This window comes from Theropithecus gelada, chromosome 18, assembly GCF_003255815.1.
Source record: "Theropithecus gelada isolate Dixy chromosome 18, Tgel_1.0, whole genome shotgun sequence".
NCBI classification, from domain to species: domain Eukaryota; kingdom Metazoa; phylum Chordata; class Mammalia; order Primates; family Cercopithecidae; genus Theropithecus; species Theropithecus gelada.
In genome coordinates this window covers 35,086,855-35,099,653 of record NC_037686.1, presented here as the reverse complement: position 1 = coordinate 35,099,653, position 12,799 = coordinate 35,086,855, and the positions used below count along the sequence as shown (strand labels likewise).

General features: G+C 36.1%; 1 protein-coding gene across 1 annotated transcript in view; it reads left to right on the top strand.

Annotated features, from left to right (window-relative positions):
• RIT2 (Ras like without CAAX 2) overlaps window positions 1-12,799 on the top strand; it is a 377,863-nt gene that overhangs the window by 78,363 nt on the left and 286,701 nt on the right. Inside the window, exon 2 of the mRNA XM_025365360.1 lies at window positions 5,778-5,834. Coding sequence (XP_025221145.1) covers window positions 5,778-5,834 — 57 coding nt within the window. The remainder of the gene's footprint in view (window positions 1-5,777; window positions 5,835-12,799) is intronic.

Here is a 12,799-nt window from a genome sequence, read left to right as displayed (position 1 = left end):
AGAAATAACTTAAAGAAGATATATACTGAGAAGAAAAATTGTAAGAAAAGACAAAATCATCTCAGAAATAATGGACAAATCACAGGGTACTCTTGGGAGAATAGCTTGGAATGAAAAATGAGACATTTGAAGAGCAGGGAAACAATCAAGAGAATGAATATGTGATTAATAATAATTTTTACAAGGTCTAAAGAGTCAGAGAAAATCTGGTAGAAATGAAAACCAGGCAAAAAATATTCAACAGTATAAAAAGTCAAATCCTTGAAGAATAAAAACAACATGTAAAAAAAAAAATTAGTGAAAAGTTCTAGAAATTAAAGAAAATATATATTTACTTATTGAAAAGACCCACTTGTACCTGAAAAAAAAAATCTGAGACTATTTTTTTTTTTCTTTTTTTGAGATGGAGTCTCGCTCTGTCACCCAGGCTGGAGTGCAGTGGCGCAATCTTGGCTCACTGGAAGCTCCACCTCCCGGGTTCATGCCATTCTCCTGCCTCAGCCTCCCGAGTAGCTGGGACTACAGGCACCTGCCACCACACCTAGCTAATTTTTTGTAGTTTTAGTAGAGACCGGGGTTTCACCATGTTAGCCATGATGGTCTTGATCTCCTGAACCCATGATCCGCCTGCCTCGGCCTCCCAAAGTGTTGGGATTACAGGCATGAAACACCATGCCTGGCCTGAAACTATTAATTTCAAGACATAACTTAGTAAAACTAGTGGACTATAAGGAAAAAAGAATCCTTAGTATCTCCAGGAAAACAGATCAAACAGTTAATATGGTTTAGAAAAGTGCAGGACAGGTATTTTATATCCAGCTAAGTTGTCTTGTAAGTATCAAGGCTATAGAAAAATAGTTTTAAATAGGCAAGAACACTGGAAATATTGTACCCATTAATTACATATATATATATATGTATTCCTCCATCCAATCAAGAGAAGATTGGGAAAATTTTGGAAAAAAATAGGTAATGATGAAGATTTATTATATTCAATTTTAAACCTAGACTAAAACAAGAATAAGAACATGAGTACAAGAATGTGAATGGACTTAACTTGCCTATTAAAAGAAAACAAATTTTAAATTGGTACAAAAAAATCCAGCACTATAGTGTACCAAAAACCCCTTGAAACACAGTGATTTACAATTGTAAATTCAAAGAAAAATTAGGAATAAACCCCCAAAATTGAAACAAAGTTAAGGCAGTGATTATAACTTTGATCAGACCAAAACAATAAAAATAATTAAATGACATAAGGGAAACTTTTTAATAATAAAAGCCACAATTCACAGTTCAATTATTCACTTATACAGTAACATTCTGATCAAAATATTGATTTCTGACTTATGCTGGTATTTTCTAGGACAACTGTTCTTACTTGGGACTTGTTGATCATTACTCATTTCTCAATATTGTGTTCTTGTGTGTATATAAACGAATGTTTTGGGAGTAAAAGATAGACCATTGTTATTAGATTTTTAGAACCAATGTATTAAGATATTATAAAGTCAATACAATTAAAATATCTGAAAAAACGATAGAATTATGAGTTTGAGTTTCTTATGAAGTTGCTCTTTAGCAAGGAATAATAGAATGCCAATTTTTTGAGGAGGTAAAACTATGTAACATAAAATGAAATAAAATTTAATCTCCAGTCTGACTGATAGCAGATTCTCTCCAGTGTGATAATAGGTTGAGCTTGATAGGTACTTAGGAGAGATTTTTCAAAAATTGTTTTTTTACAAATTATCTCCCCCAAATGGAAATACCTGTTAGATGTCCCATAGGGGATCCACTTTGTAAAACACAGAAGAAACTTATACAAATCAGTCTTTCTGAAATTATCCTTTGAGTTCTGAAACAAAGCTCAGCTGGCTCCTTTTGCTTTGATTCTGTCTCAGCGGCGGGTCAGAAGATTCCACACTTAAAGGGTTTTTTTCAATTATACAACAAGCAGCAGGTTTCCATTACAGCACAAATTCCATCATCTAAATATATGCCGGGTTTTTTTTTTTTTGGTTGTTGTTTGTTTGTTTGTTTTTTGCAGGGTGGGGGCTTGGGGGCGGGTAGTGGGGAATGGAGTCTGGCTCCAGGATGGAGTCACCCAGGCTGGAGTGCAGTGGCACAATCTCGGCTCACTGCAACCTCCACCTCCCAGGTTCAAGTGATTTTCTGCCTCAGTCTCCGGAGTAGTTGGGATTACAAGCATGCGCCACCACGCCCGGCTATTTTTGTATTTTTAGTAGAGATGGGATTTCGCCATGTTGGCCAGGCTGTTCTTGACTCCTGACCTCAGGTGATCCACCCGCCTTGGCCTTCCAAAGTGCTAGGATTACAGGCGTGAGTCACTGCTCCTGGCCTAGGTGTTCTTATAAATAACTGTAACAGGTAAGTCCTTGACTGATTCATTTATTTCTGATGTTGGCTGTCTGTTTCTCAAGTCTATATCTAAATATTTCTATTATTAAAATGCTTTCACATCTTTTTTCTTAAATTTGTTCAAAACTTCTTCAGGCTCCATAATTCCTTCCCAATTGCATAGCAATTAACTTAGCCCATAACAGTTCGTTCTATTGCTTCTTGATAGCTTCCATGACTATCATGTACTGATACCTGGTAGAGAAACGTTTAAATGTGTGGATAGAATGGTGTGACATTTGGTAGAGATATCAATCATTATTAACATTATTAAAGAATTTCAGCCGTGCGCGGTGGCTCAAGCCTGTAATCCCAGCACTTTGGGAGGCCGAGACGGGCGGATCACGAGGTCAGGAGATTGAGACCATCCTGGCTAACACGGTGAAACCCCGTCTCTACTAAAAAATACAAAAAACTAGCAGGGCGTGGTGGCGAGTGCCTGTAGTCCCAGCTACTTGGGAGGCTGAGGCAGGAGAATGGCGTGAACCCGGGAGGCGGAGCTTGCAGTGAGCTGAGATCCGGCCATTGCACTCCAGCCTGGGCAGCAGAGCGAGACTCCGTCTCAAAAAAAAAAAAAAAAAAAATTTCAGAGCCAGAGAGTAGTTAAATTGGTAAGAACAGATTTTATTCAGGAACTATGGCAAAGGATAAAGAAGAACTGCATGTAGAACTGGTCTTAGTTCCAAATACAGCAAGCACTAAGGCAGATGTATAGCCAAGAAGCAGGATTGGGGTCAGTGGATGGAAAAATTACTAAGAAATATCCAGAAGGGGCGATTCTGGTCAAATTTAATGAGATTCTTGCTGAAGGCAGGGAAATAAAATATTTCTTGAGGAGTGGTGGGGATGAAGAATTTGATCAGGTATTGAGAATGATCAGATATCAAAGGTAAGGGATGCTCTCTAAACTGATTTAGCAGTATTTTTGCTAAATCTGGGTTATGAAAAGATGAATATGGAAGTACAAAAGTTTAGGTGTAGGTGAGAAGAGGGTTCTGAGAAGCCTGACTGAAGTTTTGGCAAGGAGTGAGTCTTCATTATTCTGATATCAAAATGAAGATGGCAAAGGTCATTTTTATATCATAGGATAAACGCATTCTCATGGATGGAAAGTAGCACACTAAGTCTGAGAACAAGGCTAGTAGCTGTTTGGGCAGTGGTATAAGTTCAGACTAAAAGGAAAGATGAATGTGGTTCACGAAAGACCACATATATTAGCATATCATGTTGAAGATTATGTTCTTTATTTTAATAGCAGCTGACATGTGAGTGACATAATTTTTTTAATGATGATGATGGTACCATTGGGAAAGAGCTAATGTAAAGAAAATAAAATAATTATGGAGGAAACAGTTTTTAGTCTAATACAATAGAGATTTTCAAAAGAAATATAAGATTCTGAACTAGAGTAATAGCAGAATCAAGATGTTTGAAAAATTTGTTGGAGTGAAAACTTAAAATTTATGTTTGTATGGAGGATATGAGAGGGAAGGGATGCAAAGACATCTTTGAGATTTTAGCGTAAATAATTGACTATCATAAGATGGATGTTGAGGCTGTTAATCACATTAGTAATTAAGTGTATATCCATTTGTTTTGAGTGGATTAGGAATATCTTCATTTTAGTTTTAAGTGTACTGAACTAAGCTATTATTGAAATTGAGATGACTGACTACCCATAGCTAATTGCTCACATGAAGCCATGCCTCTGACCTCTGTATTCTAACTGGGAGCAAACCAGTCAGGAACAAAGAGAGGGAGACAACTGCCATTTTAAAACTCAGGAAAACATTTTCCAAATGCTTCTTCATATCCACTTAATAAACATGTTGCTGTCAGTGTTTACCTGAAGTATTCTAACTCCTCAGGCTATCTGTAAGGAATGTTGATTTGCATTTCAAAAATTTGCCCAAGGCTGTCAAATTGAGTAATACTTTCATGTAGAGACTTCTTTTGTCAATGCAAAGAAAGGAAGTAAGCAATTGTTAAAGCATAAAACAGAAATTCTCTTCCACTGGGTCAGTTTCCATTTCTTTGCATTTCTCAGCAGGGTCAGACTAGTGCATTCTACGTGTTTGTTGAATGTAACTGAGTCTTCTCTGCCCTGAACATTTGCTAAAGTGTGTATACACTGTTAAAAACAACCAAACAGCCAGAGCTGGACACTAGTTGAAGCAATAAAAATAAATTTAATCCAGGAACTATTTCCACAAGGGAAAAGAGTCCTCAGTATATAACTAGGCTCAATTCCAAATACAGAAAGGACACGTGGAGATTTATAGGCAAGGTACAGGGGAGGAGGAAGGTGAGAGGGGAGGAGTTACACCCGTGAATGGAAAATTCGTAAGAGGAGACATCAAGGGGAGGAAGATTCTTGCTAAACTGACTTAGCAGGATTCTTGTTGAAGGTAGGACAGAGTGATCAGATGTCAGGGGAGGATTCTCTCTAAACTGACTTAGCAGGATTTGTACTACAAGTGGGCTATACAGACCCAGTCAGAATGCAAGGACAAGGTCCATGTTTGAGGCCTAGTAGAGAAGAAGGCTTAGGATCTTACCTAACGTTTGCTCAGGGAGAGAGTCTGTTAACAAACACACATGCAAGAGTAAGGAAAAAAGAAAGAGAAGAGCTATTATACACTATTTTTATATAAGTTTGTTGTTTTGCTTCAGAGTTTCTTTTGCTTCCTAATAATGGAAATTCACATGAGGAAATACTCTACAATAGAAATATTACAAATGTTTTACAGAATCATAGGTTTGGAAATAATGTGGAGAATACAGAATTACAGAAAAAAAGTAATGAAAAAGAGGTGGTCAATAACATAAATTTATTAGGCAAAATAAAAGTAACTGAAATAATTTTAATTTTGAACAGTTAAAGATAAAAATCATGTAATTACATATTTTATAGTTCATCAGAACTTCAGAGGTTATCTATTCACTTTTAAGATGAAAAACTTAAGAGTTCCAAAGATTGTACAGATTATTTGGTGAAAGGGACTTACACATCATTACCAACTATTTAACCAGAGCAGGTCAAGAGGGATTCTGTAACTGGTTTACGTCTTCATTATGTCAAGAGCTTCTTTGTTTTTACTCTAATACCATTTTTATTGAAATACACTTAAAATTTGTACATATTTATTTCAGAGAAGTATCTGGCATTATCTGACACATTTTTCCCTCTAGAACTTTGTCTTACTGTTTTCATTTTGTGTGAAATTAAATTAGTCACTCACATAACTAACTTATTCACCAGAACCTTTTAAAAGATTGGTGAACTATGCTGGTAAATAACTTATTGATTAATTGGTGAATTTTTATTAAACAAAATGCGTTTTTCTTTCTTTCAGCAATGACAATGCAGTTTATTAGTCATCAGTTTCCTGATTATCATGACCCCACTATAGGTAAGTAGAAACCTCTTTTCTCTGTAAGCTCAAATAAAGACACTGTCACTAATGGCTTGAAAATATTAGCAATGTTGATGGAAAATAAATATAATTTACTCTATTACCCAGAACACATACACATAAATCTATAATACCTAACGTACTGTTACCAGGGGGTCCTTGCTCCCAGAGCTCTCAAGATGGTGGCAGGCTGCTTCCAAAATAGAGGTGGGCCACTTCCAAGATGGTGGCAAGCCTCGCGTTCTCTGACCTGGGGTTCTTGGCCTCACAGATTCCAAGAAATAGAATCTTGGGCTATGTGGTGAATGTTATAGCTCTATTAGAAGCTGTGGTTCATGGAAGAGAACTCTGGAACCCAGTGACTAGTGTTCAGCTTGATTAGGACGAACTGAGGCACTTAGCAGCATAGGAACAATGGCAAGCCTTTAGCCCCATGGGGAGTGGCAATGGGTGCCTCACTGGATCAGGAGTACAGCGGACACCCTGCTGGATCCGGAGGGATGAAAGTCAGAGGCGGGTCTGTGACCTCAGCAAACAGCAGTGGTGGACGGTGAATGAAAGCTTGGCTCTAGCCCTAACAAAACAGGACCAGAAGAGTGCAGTTGCAAGATTTAATAGAGTGAAATAGAGTGAAGACAGAGATCCCATATAAGGGGAGGGGACCCAAAGGGGGTTGCCCTTGCCAGCTTGAATGCCTGGGTTTATATCCCAATCCTTGTCCCTCGCACTGTGCTCTCAGGCAATAGATGACTGGCTATTTCTTTACCTCCTGTTTCTGCCTAATTAGCATTTTAGTAAGCTCTCTGATTGGCTGGGTGTGGGCTAAGTTGCAAGCCCCATGTTTAAAGGTGGATGCGGTCACCTTCCCAGCTAGACTTAGGGATTCTTAGTTGGCCTAGGAAATCCAGCTAGTCCTGTCTCTCAGTACCACAACAGAAACTTCAAGAGACAATATTTGTCCTTACTTCTCGCCGGGTACCCTAGTATTATCTGTTCTATTTTATTTCTTTCTGGTAAATGATGGTTGGAATCCATTAAGTGATTTCAGTATGTAATAATGGATATCTATCTGCATTTGAGAAGTTTCTCTGGATAATAAAATTATACTCTGGATAGTAAAGTTGATGTGAGTATATATGTATTTGGTCATTTACTCACTTCTGTCAGTCTCTGAATTTTCTACTGCAGAGTTATTTAACCATGTTAATGGTGCATTTGGAACGTTAGATATAGACATAACATTATCCATCATTCTCATCTTGAAGGTTAGGAAACTGACATTTAAGGTGTAAAAATACTGCTAGAGCCAAAACACCACTCATGTTTTATTCCTCCTACCCAGTTGTCTTTCTGTCATAATATACTGTAGACGCTTTGCATTGGGGAACACGTTTTCTCCTTATTTCAAAGCACAAAAGGTGTCTTTAAAATTGCTTTACTCATTCAAAAACCTACTTTAAAGAATTGGCTGGAAATTTTCAAGCAGAGTCCACCGTAGTATTCTTTGCTTAGAAACACACTGGTATTAAAAACACATCAAGCATTATTTCCCAGAGATGGGGGCATATAGCCTCATGGCTAACTGCTTGTCTGGATGGCGAGCTCCTTTAACCACTCCCCATTACTTACTCTATTTGTTCCCTCAGTCTGAATGTCTCTTACCCTCACCACACCCATGGGTAAGATCATCTAGTTTCTATTATGCTCATCAAGAAATTTTAATTCAAGATCTAATTTGATATATTCAATGTCATCCTGTAAATTATACTCCTGTATTCTTCCCCAAAAGGCCCCCAGAATATTAGCTTGCATGCCATTGCTGACAAATATAAAGCATACTTATTTTTAAATGTCTGATTGTTTATTAAGACCACCTCATCAGTTGCAGTAAATTGATTATATTTAAGTACATGCAATTAGTATGTGGTAACTGGAAAGGACTTCCTCACTAAGTTGAGGTTTGTTTCTAAAGAGAAAGTAACTACTTTGCAAAGTGTTAGAAGTGATTAGCTGCAACAGTTGCTTGATAATTCTCTAAGTCAATTTTCTAAATATCTTAGAGATTCTAGAATGCCAATAGCTTCATACCACACACTGTAAGTTACAGAAGAGGGACAACCTTTGGAAAAATCTCTGAATCTTTTATCTTGTTGGAAAATTCAATAATATAATATATAATTTATGAAATCAGAAATTCAGTTGTTTATTATTTTCTGTTATTCTTTAAGCTTTGTATGTATTGGTGTCTCAAAAACCAGCCTCTTGTTCACCAGCCTGTCACATCTAACAGCTTGAATAGGGCAGTAGATGTGAATAAATCATAAATGACTCCTTCAAAAAGAAGAAATAAGAAGTATATGATGATGTCTCCTTTAGTTATCCATGAGACACATCTATCACTTGAGATTAAGATACCTGGACATTCAGTACTAACAGATAGCTAAAATCATACCTTTATCTGGCTATAAATAAAACAGCTTTAGAGGAAGAAGTTTGAAAATGGAAACATAGAGTACTTTATTACTTTTGATTCGATTTTCCCATCATTTCATTTCTTGGCCTTTCTAGTGGGAATATTGGTTAACAATTTTCCATTGGTATCCTGCTTGCAGAAGGTAAATGTCCAAAATAATTTACCTTTCACCTACTTCTGCTACATAACTATAACTCAGTGTGGCTGACTTAATGACCTCTCAAGAGGAAATTCATATTAGTACAGTTTGAAAGTCATACAAATTATAAAAGCATAACACCTATCAAGGATACTTTTTTCACAATTGAGATAGGAAATAAATATTTTTCAATCCTTCTCTAGATCTGTTTGTTACCCTACTGATTGAGGCTTTTAAATAGCCTTTTCTCTGAAATATTTGAGGGATCTATATGGCTTTATTTTCTCCCTTATATTCAGCTTAGAGTTATTCTTCTTTCAAATATACCTCAATTCTGAAAATGTGAGATCCCTTTATCACTGAAAACAGTTAGATACAATATTTGATATCACTGCTCTTCCCAAGGAGTAATTGTTTCCCTTATTTATTGGCAACAATTTCAACATCAGTAACCAATGAATTTATAACAATAGAAAGGAAAAGCTGATTGGTTAACATCAGGTTACTTCACATTACTGTTTTTGAAAGGGTTAAAACAGAGGAGACTTCTTTATTACACAGATTCAGGTAGAATGGAATCTCTTGCTTTCAGAAAGGATTGGTCTGTTCACAGGTCTATTTGCTAGCTTGAAATTTCAGTTTGGTTTTGTGGCATCTAGCGTGAGTGACTTCATTTTGGTTTGGTCTCATGTGTTAGGCCCAGGGCAGGAGTTCAGTCCAAAACAATTGCCTGCCATAATTTTGTTTGACAGGTTAGAGCAGATACTCTCTGCTCTAAACTTATTTTTGAAAGATGCATAGGAATTAGGCCAGTGAAGAGGAGGGATTGCTAAAACAAAAAGTATAGGCACCGAGACAAGACAGCACAACAAGTGACAGAGCTGGGGCATTTTGGGAACCAGAAGCCCAAGGGTAGAGTAAATGGCATGATATGTAGGATGGAAAGCGAGAGCTAAATACATTACCAGGCACCAGATCTTTGAACATCTTGCAGGCCTGGCTAAGGGTTTAGATACCTACAGTCTTATACTCTTCTGTGAGAGAAAGATGAATATTACTGACAGCCTGCTTAACTTTTCCATTTGATTGTTCCAAGGCAGAAAATCTAAACATGCCTCAACTTTAACTAATAGCTGATTTTCTGTAGTAGATGTTTATTTTTTCCAGGACTCTTTCTCATGGTAAAGCACCCCACCCACCAGCATCTCTTGCCAGAAACCCATGAATAATTCATGATACCTATTTAAACTTCTACATTAAACCACTCACAAAATTCTGTTGTTTCTACCTTTATAACAGGTTTTAAAACTGTTCCCATCTCTCTATAACCTTTTCTGCGATCTTTTTCTAAGCCACACCCATCTCCAATTTGGACTTGTTTTAAAATTGGTTTCTACACAGAACCAAAAAATATCTTGAAAAATTTAAATTTGGACTACTGTAATCTCTGTTTGATGGTCCCTAGTGTTGTATTATTTTTAGCATAAACAAATTCTAAGAACAAAGTGAAGACTCTCATGGTCTTGCTATTATTTATGTCTTCAGTTTCCACACTTGCCACTTCTTTATTGGGCATTAACCACATCCACCTTATTTTAGATCCACAGACTAGTCAAGCCCTTTTCTCTCTTAGGGCATTTTCACCCATATTTTACCCAGAATGCTCTTCACTTTTTCACCTACATCTTTGCTTTATTCACTCATTGTTTTCTGTTAAACTTAAATTTAAATATTGCTTCCTCAAGAGTGCCCCTTTTGACTTCCCAAAAATAAACCTTTCCTTTATGCATTCTTTTAGAATCTTGAATACTTTTAATATCACTAATCTCTAAGAAATTAAATAATTGTTTAGATAATTATCTGTCAAATTAAAGTATCATAAAGGTTAAAAACGCCCAATATGTTATTACTAGTGTATCCCGGACCTAAACAGAATGTCAAACACATAGCAGATGCTATAAAATATTCATTAAATGGAAAATTAATAAGCAAATACATTTGTAGGAAAGCATTAATCATTTTTAGATATTGCTATAGTAACTTTAGAGTCCTGGTGAGCAACTAAACTAATACTAATCAAAGGTGTTCTAGCAGTCTTTTATAAAAATTCTCTGTTTGTTAATTACTATTTCTTGACCTAAAATGATTAGCAAAAGAAAATTTTCATGACAAATTAAAAGCATTGTGCTAATGCCAATCAGTCTTTATTTTTTTCTCATCTTACTCCTCTGCTCTCCTAATCCTTCCTCTTTATTCAATATTAGTTCCTTAACAAATATTTATGTTTCAGGCATTGTTCAAAGCAAAGGAGTCAAAGGTGCACAATGATAGGCAAGAATTCCTTTTTCATTGAGTTTCTTTGCCTACTTTTATTTCATCATCTTTGAGAGCTGATCATATCTCTTTGTCTAGAGTCCAATTTTTCTTTCTTTTTTTCTTTTTTGTCTCATTGCCTTAAGATGACTTAAGGTCATTACATTAATACAGAACACAATTTAGTTACAAAAAAACTGGCCTTAAGGACCTAACCAATTTTTTCTTAGGGTTGCTTTCGACTTTAACAACTGAGCAATCAGTTATTACTTTATTATCTAATTTGCCCATCAATTTATTTGGTTCTCACAGTGCCCAGAAACTTACAAGACCAACAAGTTTCCAACTATACTTAAATATTCTATTTTCAAGAAACACATCCTCTTGTAATTGACTCAACTGAGAATGCTTTTCCTCTTTTAGTGTTTTAGACTTCCAGTTTCACTTACAAACCATGAAAACTGCATAATACTCTCAACTGAAAGATTTTTATTATTTCTGAGCAATTGGTAAGGACTGTAACAAGTTCTACAAAAAAAGAATAAAATGCTATATATAGAGTTAAGTGTTCCTGAATGATTTGGGAAGCTTGAAAAAACAAGGACTTTATACAAGCAGCAAAGTACATCAACAATATAGACAGGTCATCTGCAGATAGCCTCATGCTCAATGGCTGTTAGACCAGCATGGAACAAATGTACCACATTAAGTATACATTTTTCAATATCTGTTGTAGAAAAACAAAATACTTCTTAAGCTGTGAATTTAGAAAAATACTGTGTTTGAATTACACTAAAATGGCCTGTTCTGTGTCTAAAATGTACACTAATAGAGTCACTCCTTTGTGTCACTAGAAAATTCTTGTTAAAATGTAAATGCTTAGGGGAGAGTTAATGCCCAGAGCCATTAGGAGTCATTTATATATTTGCATAGATTAATGTATCCAATTCTTCTAGAGAGCAAACCACAGAGCCATGGTCTACAGAGCAACACTGAATGGATACTTACTGAAGGGGTTTGGAGAAGGGAGGATATTACTACTTGGCAGAATAAGTGCTCCAGTATAAGTCTTGAAGGAAATCAAGGCCTATAAACTAAACTTGAATAATTATATTTATTAATGACTCTGGAATGTTTGAATGTGATAGGATAGAAAAATAATTCGTATGAAACTAATTAAATTGGATATTGAATTCTGCCTTCATCCTGGCTCCTTATTTTCTTTCCAAATGGATCCTGTAACACCCTCTTGCTTGCTGTGCACCAACCACACTGGACTCCCATTAGTTCTTTAAGTATGCCAAGCAACCTCTTCTTTGCCTTTGGGTTTCGTCAAGATACTCTCCTGTACTTTGAACACCTTCCTTCTGCTCTTTACAGAACAAGTTCTTACTCATTCTTCAGGTCTCAGTTTGCATATATCTTCTCAGGGAGGTCTCTGATCATCTTATCTAAATTAACTGCTTACCACATAAACACACACATAGGCATACATACACACACACACACACATACAAATGCAAAACATACAAGTGCATTTCCTATATCAGCACACAGCTTGTTTTCTTAATCATATTTATTCAATTCTGAATTAAAAGTTTTATTAATTTTTTGTTCATCTTCCCATACAAAAAGTAGGTTCCATGATGTCAGGAAACATGCCTGCTTTGTTTTGAATTTCTTTCCTACAGGACCTCGCACAGTGCATGTTTATTATGAATGATCAAAACATTTGTGGAATACAAAGAATGCATGAGAAACTTCAGTGTCATTTTTTTTTCCCCCTGTTATCTAAGTTAGATTTCTATGGTCACATAATTTCAGACCCGTTAACTCTCTCATTTGATATAGTAAGCTAAGCACCACCCAAATTAAACCTAAACCTTTTATGAAATTGCACTGGAGCAGCTGAGTATGACCATGAAACCTGGTCTCACTTTAAATGTATTATGCTTGATCTTAAATAGGCTTTTAACGGTGCCCTGGAATACATATCCAGGTCATAGACTACTCAGTTTCTCACTCCCCTAAAATCAC